This window comes from Epinephelus lanceolatus, chromosome 10, assembly GCF_041903045.1.
Source record: "Epinephelus lanceolatus isolate andai-2023 chromosome 10, ASM4190304v1, whole genome shotgun sequence".
NCBI classification, from domain to species: domain Eukaryota; kingdom Metazoa; phylum Chordata; class Actinopteri; order Perciformes; family Serranidae; genus Epinephelus; species Epinephelus lanceolatus.
The window spans coordinates 5,315,813-5,335,697 of NC_135743.1; the positions used below are offsets into that span (position 1 = coordinate 5,315,813).

Genomic DNA, 19,885 nt, shown 5'->3' on the forward strand with positions numbered 1-19,885 from the left:
AATGATCTCCCTCAACAGTGTCATGATGTAGAACTGCAAATGTATGTGTGACATATAGCCTAGGGTAATATGTGTATCCGCCCGCTAAATTGTGACATTATTTTATGCATATGATATCGATTTTGTATCTTTACAGATACGATACAGATGCCCCCCATTCAATTTAAAGCATAGCCTAACTGATTTGAGTAAAGGCACGAGAGTTGGCAGTTTAGAGTAAGACCAGCAAAATGTTTTAATTTATTCTTTCAGGTGGGTAAATGTCACCTAAGCACCTTCAGATTTTATCAGTAGTGTACCCTTAATAGATAATTTGTTTATTTGGTTTGTATTGTGCTTCGTGATATTGTTTGAGGGAACTATAACGTAAGGTAACTGCATACGAGTGGATGCAACCATCACTAATGCTAGTGTAGTTTCTCAGGGATTTAAGCTGTTATTACTTTCATTTTGACAATCGAACATGTGACAACACATTAGCTAAGGTTGTAAGGACTGTAACTGTTGCTAGCTGTGGTTGATTTTGTTAAAATATGTTGAATTGTAATTTTATGGGTTATTGTTTGTCGGACGATTGAGCTAAGCTAACTAACGCTAACGTCAGCTGTCACTTGTTGCCATAGGAACGGTAAACATTCACATACGGGCTAATGGGATGTGGGGGTGCAGAATCAAGCTTCATTGTAAATAGTTAAGATACATTGTAGGCCTATTTAACACAGGACGTGGGATTCTAGTAGGTAGTAAACTTTTAGAAAATAGCTTAATTTGTAATACCATTTAATTTATTGTAATCTTTGGGTTAGGCTATTGTTTTCTATAAAATATAGCCTACTAGTCATAAAAATTGGGACAGTGTACAATTTTTAACATAAAAGATGCCCTGCACCAGAATTAGCTCAAAGCTAATTTGCATCCGCAGTCCCCCACAATCAAAACATACAACAGCACAACAACAAACAATACAAAGCAAAAAACACACAGAAGACACCATATCAAATTCAAAGCTACACACATATACACACATGGGGCGGGAGGCTTATTATATTCTACAGTCATTGTTAGTTCAGTACCGATCAGCTGACGAAAACCCAAATCTGCACATTCTACAGAAAGCTGTGTCCTTACACTCTGTTCTATCAAGAAAAGTGTCGATACTGCTGTGATGGTTAATTTTTCATTCTTCGTTGTGCAGGGAAATACATTTGGTTGTGAATGTGGTTCATAAATGGTGCATAAATTAGCGGGTGAACTCATAATTGCGAGAACATGATTTCAGTTGGAGGTGTGGGAGTGCTGACTATTAAACACCCCCTCCCCAAAAAATGTTTGAGTTTATTAAATACCTGCAGAGATGCAACCGCAGTAGAAACGATACGTGCGTCTCCCCACTGTGCGCATTTACGCACGAGACACAGTAGCCTAACTTCATTAATTAGCCTATCTGGATCTAATGTATCAGGATCTAATGTTAATTAATGTTCTGTGTTCTTCTACACATCCAAAAGGTCACACACAGTTCAGGTTCATACTGTACAGTGAAACTGTTTGGAGTAAAGCAGCGTCCTCCTGATAAATCCTGAGCTCAATCAGAACTGTCTAAATAAATACTTCAGAAGCTAAAAGTTTATTTTCATGTTTCATAATACGGATGGTTGGTTTAAATATCATAGTATAAATGTCCTTTATGAAATTAAGACTGTGTAACGAGTAAGTATACTGTACAGGTCCGGCAGAAAATATAACAGTACTGCTAATTCTCAAACAGTTTCAGTTGGACGCTACATCTCAACTGCTCACATGTGCCACCTGCTGGTTGTTGTTGCGCACTGCAGCTACTCCTGGATCAATTATTTCACCCGCTTCACTGTGGCTGCGGCATTGAAATGAGTCACATCTGTATGTGAAATGGTTAACAAAGGACGACACAGGCTATTTCCACATATGTAATTAATTAGGCTATTAATTCACACGACGCAACTAAATAGTATATCACACATTTTTTGGATAAAATATATTTCATATAGGCCTATTCATTTATTTTATTAGATTCTGTGCTTGCATAATGTTGGGTGTTACATTTTTAATAGAATGACCATTCTACCCATAAATATCATATATATATATATATATATATATATATATATATGATTCTACCCTCTTGGATTTTAGTTTGACGTTTTTACACTTCACTTCCGCTTCCTGTCTGCCCACAGCGCTACTGTGGCCCAATCCCAAACCGGCCCCTATCCCCTCGCCCTATTCACTCCCCCTCCGTTTGCGCGGTCACGCGGAGCTTCGCCATATTAAGGGCTGTCCCAAACCAATTATCGCTGAGTGCGAGTGGACTGCTCAGCCCTTAGATAGCGAGTGTGCATCAGCGCAGGCTTCTGATGAGCCCAGCAGGAAGCGCAACATCACAATGGAGGAAACAACGTACAAATGTAACAGTTCCGTCTTTCTACTTTGTAAAATATTTTAGATCAAACACACACATTTGTTTTCCTCACACTGACTTTACAGTCTCAAACAAACTCACAGAATATTTGGTGTCAAAAGATGAAAACCTCCACGTCCATATGCTTAAATGAACTATTTAAAACTGTCTAAAAAATTCCTCATCCCATTCTCACGATTTTTAAAAAATATATAATTATGTGTTCACAGGGACAGAAGAAAAAACAAAGCAGTTAATCGATCTACGGATTAAAAATGAGTCTCTTTACTAAAAAAAGGAATGCTGCAAAGCAGGGATGGAGGTGAGATTGCCCAGATTAATTAATAAAGTTCATCTGTGAATGTGTAAACTGTGTCTATAAAATATGAACAAGTTAATTACTTTGATTACACTGCACTGTATCTCTTATCTGACTTATTAAAGTTTTTTTTTTTAAATTTAACTCATTTTAATTAATATTTAAATTTTTTTTTAATAGCCCGTTGCTCTATTTTGCTTTCACAAAGCATCTGTCTGTATCCATGGTTACATCTGCTTCCTTCTTCCTGTAGTGTGGCAAGGGCGTCCCATGGTTTGGCTTCTCTTTCATACACTTCCCCTTAATCAGGAGTGCCCTCCGCAGCTGCGAGTGTAACTTGATTTGGAGTGACACTCGGTAGTGAAGTGGTAGTGGGTAGGGAGTGGTTTGGGATTGGGCCTGTCTGTCCCAAATGAGAAATGAAAAAAGGAATTTGCAAAAACCAAAACTGTTTTTCTGGTTTTTCGTTTGGAAACAAAAAAGGAATAGATCACGTGACTTCGTTTTTCGTTTTTGGTTTTAAATTGAGAAACAAAAAAAACATGTGACTCCATGGGTTGTTTCATTCTTCATTCCAAAACGAATAAGGAGAAAAGGAATATTCAATAACGAAAAATTTGATTCTGACATCAAAAATGTTTTTTCCGTTCTTCGTTTTGAAAGAAATATCAAAATAACGTTTTTTTCATTTGTCAATTAGAAACGAATTACGAATTATCCAAAGATATCTAGACCATATCGGCCCCCAAAACGTTCATCACAATTTCCACAGGAATTCTCAGTGCTGATCTCATTTAGTATCACTCGATCTGAAAGATAAATCTCGATTAGAGACCTTTTGACGATCCATGGGACCAGTCATTTCCATATATCAGCCTAAAATATGAGTGAGAGGTGCCAGTATGTAATTAAATACCTCTTCTTTTTTCATTTTAAATGATATCCCTTACTTCATTTAGGGTAGTTGTGGTGGGTCAAATTGTGTCTTACATTGGTATTGTTTTTCTGAGAAATCTGAAGAACTTCCCGAAATGTTATCAATTTTATTAGAGAGAGTAGTGATACCGGCATATCCCACGTCTTAAATCAGAAAATGCTAAATTCAGTCAAAGGCCTATTGGGGAATTTCTAAACAGAACATACTTTTTACATGACCTGCATCAAAATCAGAATAGTGTCATATTCTGAATAATAGTGGAATATTAGTGTGCATGTAAACGTAGCCAATGATGATGTTGTTCCTCTTTGAATGTTTCTCCAGATACTCTGATTTTCCAGAAATGTTACAGCTGGGTGAAGCAGCAAAGGCAGGTAGGACCCAAATGCAGACTCGTAGGCTGGCTGATTCAGAAGAAATACTGTAACTGAGGAAAAACAGGCATACAGGCAGATGAGATGACAACCAGGCAGGCAGGAAAAATCAGCAGGAAAACTCCAAAACACAGGGAAAGCACAACAAGCTGGTGACAATGGCAGGTTTATACACTGACCAGGGTGATGAGGTAACTGGGAAAAGGTGTGTGAGTGTGGAGGGAAGCCCAGGTGGTTGCAAATGTAAAAAAGTTGTGGCTATGGGGCTTGGAAGAAAGTCTGGGGACATCTGGTGGCTGCATGAAAAAATGCAGCTCTGGGACAAACATGATCAGGGAGAATACCCTGTGTCCTCATAAGAGAAAATCACACTACACTTCAACAATCCATGTACAAACAAGATGGCAGCTGTCTCTGCCAAGTCAATCTGCAGCTGATCCCAAGACAAAAGTGGACAAAACCTGATCACATTTTATGGTTGAAACTTGTTTATTTATGACAGTATGACTTTTAATATTAGCATTGGGTAGATAAACAAAAACAATGGCATAACATGGTAATAATAATCACTTGCCATTGTCTGGCCACCCCTATGAAAAAATTCTGGGGTCGCCACTGGCTTAAAAAACACAGATTGGACAATGAAGGAATGTATTCAGGTGTAGAGGGACTAATTAAGTGACTTCCTGTAGAGGTACATGGTCCCATCAAAGTATTGTTCATTCTTATTATTATTATTGTGATTATTATGAACAGTCATCATGTATTTGTCCATCTCTTTGGTGTCCACATGAGTCCACAGTCCCTCCTCCTCCATCAGCTGCAGCTCTTTCTCCAAAGACACCTTGTAGTTGTTTCCAGACTCTGACTTTGGGTCCACTCTCGACATGCAGATGTAACCTCCTGCAGGAAAATGAATGATTAGATTAATTGATATTATAGAAGTAGAGAAGAATAAGATTCATAATTCCCTCATAGCATCTTGTTCTGTAAGATCTGTAGGGGTTCATGGAGAGTAGAGTATTAAATGGAGCAGAGTTGAAAACACACGACCAGTGTTGGTTACCCAGTTTGGCAGCTTGGCAGAGCTCCCTGACAACGCTGACCGGCGCAAATTCAGCGCGTAAACCACCGACAATGATAACAACATCAAACACACCTGAAACAAAAGGAGGAAGAGGAGTCAGGTGTTGTTTGTGTGAAGAGTTAGATCTCCAGCTCCACAACGGCTCTGATCAGCTGTTGCTGCTGTTCAGTGCAGGTGGAAGGACTGTCTCAGTGAGCTGCTCTCCTGCTCTCTCTGTTTTTAAACAGAGGCAAAAGTTGCAGTGACTGGACAAACTCGCAAGGTCGAATCAATGGGGACTGGCTTTTTGCAGTCCCAACATCCTGGAGGGACTGGTATGTGTTTCATGTCTTTTTGTTCACATATATGAGGAGGAGAAGGAGGGAGAGGTTGACTCTTATTCGCCTCCTGCAGTCTCTTTGAATCCACTTCAACTCTCTGGCGCCCCCCTGTGGAGGATTTGGTCAGTCTCTTTTGTCTCTGTCCTGCTGAAAGTCCATGTCTATTACGAACCACAGTATCTGATCATGTCACCATGGTTACTATGTCCTCAATGATGAGTTAAATTAAAGAGGAGCTCATGGGGCTTAAGTCAAATCCCTATTCAGCATTGATATGAGAAATCAGAGTGTATGAAGTGTGAGTGTAGTGTACCAGTCGGTGCAGGCAGTGGTTCTGGTCCCAGTAGGGCCAGTTTGAGGTCCTGATAGAGGCCAGTCTTTGCAGCTTGTTCCAGCATGCCTTTACTGCCGTCCACTCCAACAAAGTGCCTGAAGCCCAGTTTAACCATCTATAAACACAAGAAGAAGAAAATCTGGATTTTTTTTGCACTTATTCCAAAAAAGACAATATTGCTACTAAGCCATTAACATGGCCAATGGAAATGAATATTCCACTAATATTCCTGTTGACATTGTCATGTTGCTTGTGTCATTTTGTTTGTAACACATCAGATTAGGACGGGGGACACCTCTTAGTGACACGATCATTTAGGTGAGGTGTGAAGCGATCAGTCTGATTGCTGTGCAAATATAAACACTGCATGAATTTTCAGTGCAGGACTTTTACTTGTAACAGTATTATTAGACTGTGGTATTAGTACTTTTACTTAAGTAAAGGATCTGGAAACTTCCTCCACCACTGCTGCTGAAGTTTTGCAATGTCTTGGTTTTGGGCATGTGCCAGAGTCACACAACACAGCAACTGCCTTTATATAGTGTTCAGGGTGCATTACAGATGCAAACAGGTTACTCATGATCAAGTAGGATTCATCATACACCACACCTGGACAAGAGCAGATTAGAGTAATTGGAATGTTTGATGCATCTGGAGTTGACTTGAATTTTAGAGAATGTTGCTACATGAGGCTGAGTGTTTTATAAATGAGACCTCTAATCTGTAGAAATAACCTTCATGTTTTGTTAGATTTTTTTTTTTGCAGGCTATTATCCTTTATTTGATAGGACAGATATAGCATGAAAGGGGAAGCGAGATTGGAGATGACATGCAGCCAAGGGCCGTGGGTTGGAATTGAGCCTGTGGCCACTGCAGCAAGGATACAGCCTTTGTACATGGGACACCTGCTCTACCAGTTGAGCTAGTGGGCGCCCCACCTGTCACATTTTAAGCTTATAAAACCATCAAGTTTGACCAACACATTAATAACACTGTGAGGTTTAATCAACACTGCAGCCTCTGCGGGGCCACGATTAATCAGTAAGGGAGATGAAGTATCTCTATTCTAACACTGAGCTCACCAGTTTAGCGACCCATCCAGACCCACAGGTAACGTCCAAAACCTGAGCTTCTGCAGGACTCCCAGAGAAGTTTTTAGACAGGAAGTCTACTGCTAGGTGTGGTGCTCTGTAGCTCATCAGGTTGTGATCCTTTAATTTAGAAAAAAGTGTTAGTAACACAAACTGTGTGAACAAACAGTTTCAGGTCCATCAGACAGGGCTGACCCCTCTCCACCATTTTGTTTAATTTCTATTTAATCAGTGGTTATTTTACTGTAACTGGGTATGAAGGTATATTTATGGACAAGAAGGAGATCAAAGTGTTAGTATACGCAGATGATTTACTTTTTTATAGCGATAACCCTGCAGATTCAAACAACATTGGAAAATTCTGAGAGTTATTCTGAGAGGTGACATCAGGTCAGGTCAGGTGACGTAGCTGCTGCATAATGATGTGTTTTCAGAGGCACATTTAATGCCTACAGAGAATATATGTTTGATACTTAAAAGACAGATTTTTTTGGTGTGTCGTTGAAGTCACCATCAAACCTGAAGGAGGATGAGTGTCTGTCCACTGACCTGTTCATATGTCTCTGCCCAGCTGTCATAGAACCTCATCATCTGCTGTGGATCAAAGCCTTTGGAGGACTGGAGGAAGGTCCTCACATCGTCCACAGTTCTGCTGCAGTCTGACATGATGAGGAGATGGCTTCAAACCTGCCAGAGAGGAGACACATGTTCTTAACATCACAGATGTTGACATGTAGAGTCGACAACACAGGAATGGAGAGCAAAGACCTTCTCCCTGCTCGTGATTGGTCATGTCAGTGTATGGGCGGGAACATGATATCGCAGAGATTGATTCTGCGGAGACTGTGGCTCCAAATGATATCAACAATGCAGGATGGTCGTGGCCGTATCCTGGATATTTAGGCTTCATTTTTGTACAGTGGGAGGAAGTGGAGATGCATCATGCATCTTTGTATACACTCATTGGTTTTGACAGATTTCGCGCCCAAACTAGCCACTGTATATTGCATCGTCTCTTTGCATGATCAAATAGAAACTTCACATTGGACAACATCAGCGTACATATTACCCAGCAATCATCACTGCATATCTATATCTGACATTAATACCAAAGAAAATAAGAAGATATTCATTTAACTGAATAGTTTTTTCATTTCTTATTTAGAAGTATATAATTTTGTTATAGATTGCCACTGACTAAGAAAACCATGACAGAGATGTGTTTGCCTTTCCAGGGGGGGCCAGTTTTAAAATTTAATGTGAGATCTTCTTTGAACACAGTGTATTTCCTAGGTGGCAATCTGAATGAAAACACATTGATGGAGGGCATGCTCTCTCTATGCACCACCCTCATCAACAAAAACAGTAACAACTCACGATGTATTTGCTATTGTGGACAGATGACCTCACCATCCAGTTCCAATTTCTCCAGAACTAGTTTCCATTGTGAACTAGTTCCACAATGTAACAAGTCTGCAACTGTTTTTAATAACAAGGTTCTAAGCATCAGATGTGCAACTAAGTACAGTACTTAATGCCAAAGAATAAAGTACCATCACTGCAGTCTCCCCAAGGTAACATGTTAAGCCAAACACTGGAAGAAATTGTCTCCAGTCTCGATTTTTCCACTTGCTGCCTTGATGTTTTACCCACTAGCTTCCTTAAAACTGTGCTAAGCAGTCTGGTAAAACAACTCATTTTTATAGCTAATGTCTCCCTCCAATCTGGCTCTTTTCTGAATGTTTTGAAAACTGCAATCACAGGCCACTCTGACATGTGCAGTTTTGCTTTATTGGGGGGGTCAGAAAACCAGTCAGTATCTGGTGTGACCACCATTTGCCTCACGCAGTGCAACACATCTCCTTCGCATAGAGTTGATCAGGTTGTTGATTATGGCCTGTGGAATGTTGGTCCACTCCTCTTTAATGGCTGTGTGAAGTTGCTGGATATTGGCAGAAACTGGAACACGCTGTCGTATACACCGATCCAGAGCATCCCAAACATGCTCAATGGGTGACGTGTCCGGTGAGTATGCTGGCCATGCAAGAACTGGGATGTTTTCAGCTTCCAGGAATTGTGTACAGATCCTTGCAACATGGGACCGTGCATTATCATGCTGCAACATGAGGTGATGGTCGTGGATGAATGGCACAACAATGGGCCTCAGGATCTCGTCACGGTATCTCTGTGCATTCAAAATGCCATCAATAAAATGCACCTGTACGCCTGCCCATACCATAACCCCACCGCCACCATGGGCCACTCGATCCATAATGTTGTCATCAGCAAACCACTCACCCACACGACGCCACACACGCTGTCCGCCATCTGCCCTGAACAGTGAAAACTGGGGTTGAAGAGAGCACCTCTCCAACGTGCCAGACGCCATCGAAAGTGAGCCTAATAATACATTTCCTGAAAAATCATTTTTAATTGATCTGATCTTGACAAATGTTCCTCACAAATACTCTACAGCCAGAGTATTTGCTAATGATGTGAGTGACCACTGTGTTGTAGCCACAGTTAGAGACACAAAGGTTCTGAAAGGTAAACCGTGCATCGTTATAAAGAGGGACATAAAACATTTTGTTGCTTTGCATGATTTGTTTCACTTTGATTGGGACAAAATTTATTTGATAGATGATGTTGAAATCGCTTGGACATATTTTTCAAATGGTTTTAAGGAAATAATAGATAGACATGCTCCTCTTCGTAAATACAGGGTGAAGGGCAGGGATAACCCCTGGTTTACTGCAGAGTTATCTAATTTCCTACACAAGAGAAACAAAGCTTGGGCAAAGGCTAGGATGACAGGGTCTGAGGCTGACTGGTACTGTTTTAGGCAGCTAAGAAATTACTGTACATCACAAGTTAAAAGCTCAAAAGCTGAGTACTATCTTTCAGCTACTACTGAGAATTTGAATAATCCAAGAAAATTTTGGAAAGTCATTAAATCTCTATCTGCCTCTGGAAGCTGTAATGAGTTACCCCCTTGCATTTCCACTGCCTCTGGCACTGTCTCAGATAGGTCTTCTATGTTGACGTCTTTTAACAAGCATTTTGTGTCCTGTGCTTCATCGTTTGATTCTGTGTCCACGTCTACATATGCAAATATCGCAGGTTTTGATCTGAGCTATGTTGGTACAAATCAAACATTCTGTTTTTCTCCATTTTCTGTTGATGAAGTCCTAGGTAACTTGGATTCTAAAAAACCTGCTGGTCCTGACAACTTAGAACCATTCTTCCTAAAAACAGGTGCAGAGTTTATTGCACCTCCCCTTACTTATCTTTTCGATTTTACATTAAGCACCAATGTGATTCCCAAAATATGGAAGTCAGCCTATGTCCTCCCTCTACTAAAAGGGGGGGAGGCCACTTTATTAACTAATTATAGGCCCATTTCTAAATTGTCAGTTCTGGCTAAGATCCTTGAAAAACTTGTTAGTGAATAGTTGAAGGAGTTTATATGTAAAAATGATATTTTATCTAAACATCAGTCTGGCTTCAGAAAACAACACAGCGCTATTACTGTGACAATGAAGGTGGTGAATGATATCATTGGCATACTGGATAAGAAGCAGAGTTGTGTAGCTCTATTTACTGACCTGTCCAAAGCTTTTGATACTGTTGACCATCTCATTTTGAAACAGAGGTTGACTAATATTGGTGTGTCTGACCAGGCAGTGGGATGGTTTGTGAACTACCTCTCTGAAAGATCTCAATGTGTCCAGTTTGATGGGCTCTCCTCAAGTGTTTTTAATAGTGTACCCCAGGGGTCTGTTTTGGGTCTACTGTTATTTTCTATCTATATTAATAGTTTAGTTTGTAATGTGGATGGAGCCTATTTTCATTTTTATGCAGATGACACTGTGATCTCTTGTGCTGGTCCCTCCATTGCTGAGGCTCTTGCCAAACTGCAGGATGTTTTTAATATTATTCAGATTCAGCTTTCGCAACTAAAGCTGGTTTTGAATGTTGATAAAACGGTAAGGTAATGCATTTTTCAAATGCTAATAAAAAGCCTGAGAACACTGTTGACATTATTTCTGCTCAGGGAAAGAAGTTAGAAGTTGTCTCCAGTTTTAAATATCTCGGTATTTGGCTTGATGACGGTCTTTCTTTTAAACCCCATGTTGAAAATCTTCTTAAAAAGCTGAGGCTGAAGTTAGGGTTCTGTTTAAGAAATAAGTCCTGCTTCTCTATGGAGGCCAGAAGGAGACTGATCTCTGCTACCTTCTTACTGGTTCTTGATTATGGTGATCTATTGTACGTGAATGTATCTGCACACTGTTTGCACATGTTAGATACTGTATATCACAGTGCTCTGAGGTTTGTTACAAACTGTAAAGCCCTTACTCATCATTGTACTCTTCACTCCAGGGCTGGGTGGCCATCTCTGACTATGCGTAGGCTCAGTCACTGGTATTTGTTTATTTATAAAGCCAATCTGAGTAAACTATCATCATACATTTGCACTTTGATTGCTCAGAGATCTGACTGTAGTTATAGTCTGAGATCGCAAGATTTGGTTTTATTGTCTGTCCCACGTGCACGGACTGAATTGGGAAAGAAATTTTTTAAGGTCTCTGCTCCCCTCACTTGGAACAGCCTACAAGATCTATTGAAACTGAGAGTTTTGGTCCATATGTCTGGTTTTAAATGTCTCATAAGTACAATGGTGAATGAATTGGTTGGTACTTGTCGATGCCTGTAGGTATTTAAATCATTTATATCTTAGTGAGTATCTCTTATGTTTGTGTTTTTTATGTCCTTGCTGTTCATTGTTGTGTTGTAATTTTTATGCTGCCGTCTTGGCCAGGTCTCCCTTGAAAAAGAGATCACTGATCTCAATGGGACTAACCTGGTTAAAAATGGGTTAAATAAATAAAAAAAATAAAAAAATAAAACCTGGAGCTTGCATAAATGGAGCCTGGGTTTGTTGAAGGTGGCAGTGCTGTTTGGGCTGAGGAAGCCATGTGTAAGGTAAGGTGAAGGAGGTTGTTGGGTTGGTGCGGGGAGCTGTGAGAGCTGGCATTAGGGGAGTGTCTCTGGGACACCAGAGATCACTGTCTAGCCTCCTGGAGGTGTTGTGGGACCAACTAGACGAAATGCTAGTGAAAGGAGGTTCCCACCTGATGACCCCAAAGCCGTGTTAGTTATCACTGCTCACTGGTCTGTATAGTTAAGCTTTGCTATAATAGCTTATCATAGGGCTTAGGAGGTTATTCACTGAGCGCTGATCCTTTTCTAGAGCACAAACTTCTTGTGTTTATTTGAACATGACAGGAAGTACTTTGTCAGAGCAGATGGCATGACATAGCGTCCTACAGGGGTCCATTTTGGGACCTCTCTTGTTTTATCTCTGTATGATCCCATTCAGCCAAATCATATAAAATAATAAAGTAGCCTATCATAATCATGCAGATATACATATCCCTTTCAACAGGTGATTATAGACCTGTAGTCACTGTATTGAGAAAATCAATGATTGGATGCATCAAAATTTTCTCCAACTCAACCGAGATTAGATCGACATAATTGTCTCTGGGCCACAGAAAGAAAGACCTAGTGTCAGCTCTCACCTTGAATCCCCTTCTTTTATAACTAAGAGTCAAGCAAGAAACTTTGGTGGTTAGGCATGCATACCTCTAGTCACCTCTCTGTCAGCCTCACTAAATCTTTGCTACATTTGGGCTCTTATGTCTATTTTACAAGCCTTGGTGGTGCTTTATTTATTTATTTTTTTGGCTGTGAGTCACTCATCAGAATGAGGAAATAACCTCACTTTTACCACTGCCTGCTCCACCCTGTAATTAGTTTTTTTTAGTTTTTTATTTACTTTATTAATCCCCCTGAGGGGAAATTCAGTGTTTTCACTCTTGCTTGTCAATTACACACAGGTCCGAAAGTGTATGCAAACATATATTTGAACTTCACTTTAAGCATTTTAAATAATCTTTTTATCTTTGCACCTCTTGTCTGCATGTTTGCCATTTTTAATGGTGATTTTTGTTTAAAACTGTAAATTATTAAATTATTAATTTTACCTTTCATATATTTTCTCTTTAATCTTTTATTGTGAATCTGTATCCTTATTATGTTCTATATTTCATTGCTCTGAAAAGAACTTTTTATTGCCCTGCTATATGAAATGTGATATATAAATAAAGCTGCCTTTCCTTGAACTGTAATAATGAAACAAGTGTGTGACTACTTTAGACAAAAATTAAACCAGCTCAAGTTTTGCTCAAGCATCAAAAACATGAGTACATGAATCAAACCTGAATATTAAAACAGCTTCTACTCACCTGCAGATGAATCCAAACCAATGTGTAGTTTCAGACAGAGATTCAACAGTTAGATCTGGAGGAGAACTGAGCTGCTGACCAGCTGAAGCGGTGCACACAGGAACATGTATGGTCCTCTTCTCTCTCTTACTCTTATAACCCTCAGGGTTGGCCCCTATAATGACCTGACTTGGTTTTCTGGTTTGTTTAGTTTCGGATAACCAATAAATGCTTCAGACATACTTTTTATATTTTTTATATTACTATTATTATTGTTATTTGCATTCAGATTTTATATTTAATTGCTTATAGTATTTCCTTTTTATACACATGCTCCTAATTACTCTATATTTTTCATATATTTTATATTCTTTGTTATGCACCAATGCACCAAGCCAAATTCCTTGTATGTGAAAACCTACTTGGCAATAAAAACGATTCTGATTCTGATTCTGTGGTCATTGCTCAGATGTGTCGTTTTATAACTCCTTTATTACTGCAGGTTAACAGTTCACCATCAGTGTGAATTAGGACATCAGCTTCCACTGAGAGATCAGTAATAGTTGTTCTGCGATCAGTCCAATTATTTATCATCTCTGTCTCAGTAGGAGGAATATTTATTTAACGTCATCCCTCATTTCTGTCTCCACTGACTGAATCAGGAATGGTTCCAAACCTTTGTTTGTAAATGTCTCCATTTGATCAGGAATATCCTGTCAGACAGGTGAGATCTGATGTCACAGTAAGATAAGATAATGTCCGTGTTTCCCGGATCAAGAAAAATAATAATAAGACGAAAAATAAGTATGAGGAATAACAAGTGTGTTCCTGTATGTGCTGTGCACATCAGGCACACAAATAAAATGAATCATCATGACTATCATCACTCAGAAACACGTCCACCCTCCAAACCTGCGACTTTCAGATATCAGGCAACTGACAGGTGTAATTGAGCTCAGCTAGAACCTCATCAAGGGACACTCCACCCGCTACTCTACATAAAGGCATTGCCACATCACACGTGTGAGATACCATGGCTGCTTTACAGCATATTCTCGCTGCTAACCAACAGCGAAACTGTAGGCCTATATGTAAATGCATTCGTGTATCAGCACTTCAGCCCACTCGATGTGCTGTCAGACCGGGCTGTCCAAATGAAGTACCGGCTGCCCCGTGCTGAGATACAACGCCTCATCAACTAGTGTCTCCACACATCCGGAGGGCAACCGGTGCAATTTCGCCCTCAGCCCGGAGGTGCAGTGCCTGGCTGCGCTGCATTTTTACACAGTGGGGAGCTTCCTGGAGGTGGAGGGAGACGGCACCGGCCTCAGCAAGGCGTCTGTGTTTGTTTGTTTTTTTTGTTTAAATATAATACATTTCCTCATGATTCTCTTACCAAGACTACTTCTTATTTAGTTGTAGTCATGAAAATAGGTCATTAACAAATATTTATCGTCTTAGTTTTTCATTACAATTATTAGAACACAGCAGGGAATTATTGTGTTAGGTAGCAGCGCTGTGTGTGACTTATGCACTGATTAAGTGGTGGGTGATCGATTTGCCTGACATCGATTGATTTAGTTTCAGCACTGCGGTACTGGCCAGCTCCTGTTAAGAGCTTCTTAAAGAGCGATCTTAAGAGCGATTCTAAGAAGGGCATTAAGAAGGCATCTGGGAAACACTCGTATCTTAGCGACCCTTCTTACCAAAGACGTTCTTAACTGTGCTCTTAAGTCTTAAGATCGCTCTTAACTGGGAAACGCGACCAATATCTTTCTGTTCGTGATCGTGGATATTTAGTCAAGTCAAGTCAAATTTATTTATAAAGCACATTTAAAAACAACCCAAGTTGACCAAAGTGCTGTACAGTTAAAAATGAATAAAAGAGATACAAGTGAAGTAAAATAAAAAACTGAACAAAAACAGCAACCAACATAGATCAAGGCACAAATAAACACATAGGCAAAATCAGGAGGACTCAAAACCTTTAGTAAAAAGGAATGTTTTTAGCCTTGATTTAAAAAGAGTCGATCGAGGGGGCAAGTCTGACAGAGGGGGGATGCTATTCCAGAGTCTGGGGACTGCGACCACAAAGGCACGGTCATCCCTGAGTTTAGAATAAGTGTGTGGAACAACTAAAAGCCCTAGGTTAGCCGACCTGAGGGGTCTGGAGGTGGAGTATGGGGTTAAAAATTCTGTCATGTAGGAAGGGGCCACTCCATTCAGGGCTTTGTATGTGAATAAAAGAAGTTTAAAATCAATACGGTACTGAACTGGCAGCCAGTAGAGAGAGGCTAAGACAGGGGTGATGTGGTCTCTCTTTCGGTTACCTGTCAAAAGTCTGGCTGCAACGTTTTGTACTACTTGTAAACGGGACAGAGATGACTGATTAATTCCAGTGTAAAGAGAGTTGCAGTAGTCCAAGCAGGTGGAAATGAAAGCATGGATGACTTTTTCTAGGTCCTTGAAACTGAGGAATGGTTTGATTTTTGTGATGGTGCGAAGTTGGAAAAAAATGGCTTTGACTACTGAGTTGACCTGTTTATCAAACTTGAGTGCAGAATCGAAAATGACACTGAGGTTTTTGACGTGAGGTTTGATAAGAGTGGGCAGGTTGCCAAGTACTGTTGGATATCAGGTTAATGTTGTCAGAGGGGCCAAAGAGAATAATTTCGTATTTAGCTTCATTTAGTTGAAGGAAGTTTACTGCCATCCAGGACTTTATTTCACTGATGCAGTTGAAGATATTGGTGAGTTTGGATTGGTCGTTTGGTTTGAGGGGAAGATAGAGCTGGGTGTCATCAGCATAGCAGTGGAAAGAGATGTCATATTTTTGAATGATATGAGCGAGGGGAAGCATGTAGATGGAGAAAAGAATGGGACCTAGGATTGAACCTTGCGGGACCCCGCAGGAGAGAGTAGCTGGGGGAGAGGAGATTGTGCCTGTGTTTACAGAGAAGGTTCTGTTGTTGAGGTAGGATGTGAACCAGTTCAGAGCAGTGCCATTAATTCCAGTGCCATGGTGGAGATGGTCTATTAATATATTATGGTCTACTGTATCGAATGCAGCACTGAGGTCGAGGAGGATGATGATGGTCGAGGAGGATGAGGATGGCACAGTTAGCACACATAAAAAACAAAGGTCACCCTTCAGCCCTCATCAACAAGATAAGACAGTGACAAATCTGAGTTGAGGGGGAGTATATGTACATCATGCTGGTGCAAAGCAATCAAAAGCAGTGTACGTGAAGAACACATAGCATACATAGGAAGAACACAAAAAACACTACAAACCAGCAAAGCAGAACACAGGAGCTCCATCTGGTTCCAAGATCAGCGTAACCCGGTGGCAGTGCATTTCAGAGAGGCTAATCACCCAGTGGCCTCTCAGATACATTGGCATCGAGCACGTTAGATCTCCGAGAAGAGGAGGTGATTTAAAAACCATCTTACTCCAAAGAGAAAGTTTTTACATTTTCACTGTCCATACTCTTACACATAGATGTCTGAATCAAGAATATGAAATCAAACATTTTCTCTAGAATAAATAATGGTGGTTATCATGATGACTCTCCCTGCATATATATGTGTTTATGTTTCTTAGACCCTGACACATTTTATTTTTATTCTTCTATATTTATATTTTTCTCTCACTGGGATATTTTTCCTGATTGGAATTTGGCATAACTAATTACTTAGAAGGGTGTTTTAGACTCAATTTCTGAACATGTATTTAAGATTTCGAAATTTTCTATTGTCGACTGTTTTACCACCCTGAGTGGCTTAGATCACTGGTTCCCAATGGGGGTTCTGACCCCCACCAGGGGCCACTAAAGCTTCACAAGGCATCAGAACAACCAAAGAGCTGATAGAACCAAGGCCAAGCATCAGGGAGAAAAAATCCCACCAAATTTATATAAAAAGAAGCCTATTAAGATTAATTGTTAAAATAGTTTATCAGAGGTCGGCCGCTTAGCCCGGTCCGTCTCCTCTACACTTTGACTTATTTCCACCCTGCCGACAGCAGTACCGTGGAGAACGGTCCCTAACTGCGGGGAGAGGGCTTCCCCAGAGAATCTACCAAGCTCATGTTTTATTCGTGAATAGAAGATTACAGGTTAGGGTAGTACGACGCAGTTTTTTGAGCGGAGTGGTGAGCGACTGGAGCGGGATAAAATTTATGTTAGAGTGGACCAGAACGGAGCGAAGAATGCGCAGAACCAAGCAAAGCGGACGAGCGGCGCAAAGTGACAGGTCTGCGAGCGAGGAGTGGAAATTTTCACCCGCTCCGCTCCGCTCACATGCTCTGGAATGCCTTGTGGGAATTTCTTTAAATTTGACACAAGCGTCCACTTGGACTGAAGAATAAACTGATTAGAATGTTGTGATCAAAGGCCAAGGTCAGTGTGACCTCACAAAATTTTCCTTTGCCATAACTCAAGAATTCATATGCTAATTCTGACAGAACTTTACACAAATGTCTCATAGAATAAAAATAATTAAGTAATAACATTTTATATCCAAAAGTTCAAAGGTCAGCTTCACTGTGACATCATAATGTTCTGCATAAAACACTTACTGACCATTACTCATATCTCAGGAACAGAGGGGGAGATATTTGGTCAGATACTGAAATGCTGACACTCATCTTGGGTGTCTACCTTGAAACTGTGCTGATTGTATATATCTTCTTTTCTCAATAAACAATGGAATTTCTCCATAATCTGAAATACAGTACCATGTAGTGATAATGTATATAGAGCATATTACTGGCAGTATTGATGACAGCCAATCACTGTGAAGTAAGGCAAGGCAAGGCAAGGCAATTTTATTTATATAGCACCATTCATACACAAGGCAATTCAACGTGCTTTACAAGAGAAATACATTAAAATAAAACATTAAAGGAACAATAAAATTGTGTTTGAGATCATTAAAAACAAAAGCTAAAAGCAAGACAATAAATAGTTAAAAACAGTGCAGAAAATGCATTTAAAAAGCAAACATAAAGCAAAAGCAACAGCAGACAAATATAAAAACAATAGCTACAGATTATCCTAACAATAAGTTACATATCTAGTTCACTGGTAAGCTGCAGTAAATAGTAATGTTTCTAATGTTATGTTATGATATTCCATAATCTGAGCAAGAGGGAGCATATAGATGTTGAACAGAAGAGGCCCAAGAATGGACCCTTGAGGAACTCCACATGTAATTTTTGTTCACACAAATTCATAATTGCCAAGTGACACAAAGAAATCCCTATCTTGTAAATAAGATTTAAACCAATTTAGCAACATGCCAGAAAGTCCCACAAACTTTTCTAGTCTGTCAAGCAGCATCACTGCTCAGATGAATGTCATTTAAAACTTTTACAAGTGCAGTCTCAGTGCTGTGATGTGCTCGAAATCCAGACTGAAAGCATCAAAGGAATTGTTTTGCTCCAAGAAGGTGTTAAGTTGTTGAAAAACAACCTTTTCAATGATCTTTCCTAAAAATGGTAGGTTTGATATGGGCCTGTAGTTATTTATTACTGAGGCATCCAGATTAGGCTTTTTTAAGAGAGGTTTAATGACTGCAGTCTTCAGGGCTGTTGGAAAAAGGCCTGACTGAAGAGAACAGTTGACTATCTGTAGTATATCTGACGCTATGCAGTTAAAAACATCTTTAAAAAAGCTTGTAGGCATAGTGTCAAGGCAGCAGGTAGTGGACCTAAGGTTTCTAACTATGTCTGTCAAAGTAGCATAACTTAATGGGTGAAAAAGTGCCAGATTAACTGGAGTAGTCTTATGAGGCACAGGTGAAATAGCCACTGTGTTGGAGTTACAGACTGTCTGTCTTATCTTTGAAATCTCGTCTGTGAAAAACGAAGCAAAGTCATTGCATGCCTTGGTGGATAGCAGTTCAGGAGGGACTGACGCTGATGGGTTTGTCAGTCTGTCAACAACAGTAAATAAAGTCTGTGCATTGTTGTTATTTTTGTTGATAATCTCAGAGAAAAAGGAGTGCCGCGCCCTTTTTAGCTCCAAGCTATAGATGTGCAGACTTTCCTTATAGATGTCATAATGAACCTGGAGTTTGGTTTTTCGCCACCTGCGTTCTGCTTTTCTACATTCTCTTTTTTGAGCTTTAACCTGTGTGGCATTCCTCCATGGTGGTTTTTTCTTACCAGAGACAACTTTGACCTTCATGGGGGCAATATTGTCCATAATATTCATAGCTTTAGAGCTGAAACTATGAACCAGATCATTGACAGAGACTGAGGGCAGAGCTGGTGTGGGTTCAAAATCCTGGGTGAACAGTGTACAGGTGTTTTCAGTGATATAGCGTTTTCTGATTACCTCTGTTGTAATTTTACTGGTGTCAGCGGAGATGGCCATTTTAAAGAAAACACAGTAATGATCGGAAAAGGCAACATCAGTCACCACAACCTCAGAAATGTTGAGCCCTTTGGAGATAATTAGAACTAAAATATGTCCCTTATTGTGTGTCGGCTCTGTTACATGCTGGGAAAGTTCAAAGTTGTCCAGGATGTAGAAAAGTTCTTTCACACTGCCATCTTTGGGATTATCAATATGAATATTAAAATCACCCACTATAACAACACAGTCAAAATCAATACAAACAGACAATCGTTTAGAAAAGTCATCAACAAAATGTGCACTATATTTTGGGGGCCTGTAAATGGTTACTAATACT

The 19,885-nt window shown here is 40.0% G+C and overlaps 1 protein-coding gene across 2 annotated transcripts in view; it reads right to left on the bottom strand.

Annotated features, from left to right (window-relative positions):
• Positions 1-4,537: 4,537 nt before the first annotated feature.
• LOC117265350 (methyltransferase-like protein 27) overlaps positions 4,538-19,885 on the bottom strand; it is a 31,012-nt gene continuing 15,664 nt past the window's right edge. The window contains exons 2-6 of one of the 2 annotated variants that reach the window (XM_033639794.2): positions 7,449-7,586; positions 6,891-7,019; positions 5,788-5,923; positions 5,134-5,226; positions 4,538-4,970 (exon numbers count right to left, since the gene is read on the bottom strand). In XM_033639794.2, coding sequence (XP_033495685.1) covers positions 4,738-4,970; positions 5,134-5,226; positions 5,788-5,923; positions 6,891-7,019; positions 7,449-7,565 — 708 coding nt within the window. In that variant the 5' untranslated portion in view covers positions 7,566-7,586 and the 3' untranslated portion in view covers positions 4,538-4,737. The remainder of the gene's footprint in view (positions 4,971-5,133; positions 5,227-5,787; positions 5,924-6,890; positions 7,020-7,448; positions 7,587-19,885) is intronic. The other variant, XM_078171356.1, reaches the window with a different exon arrangement.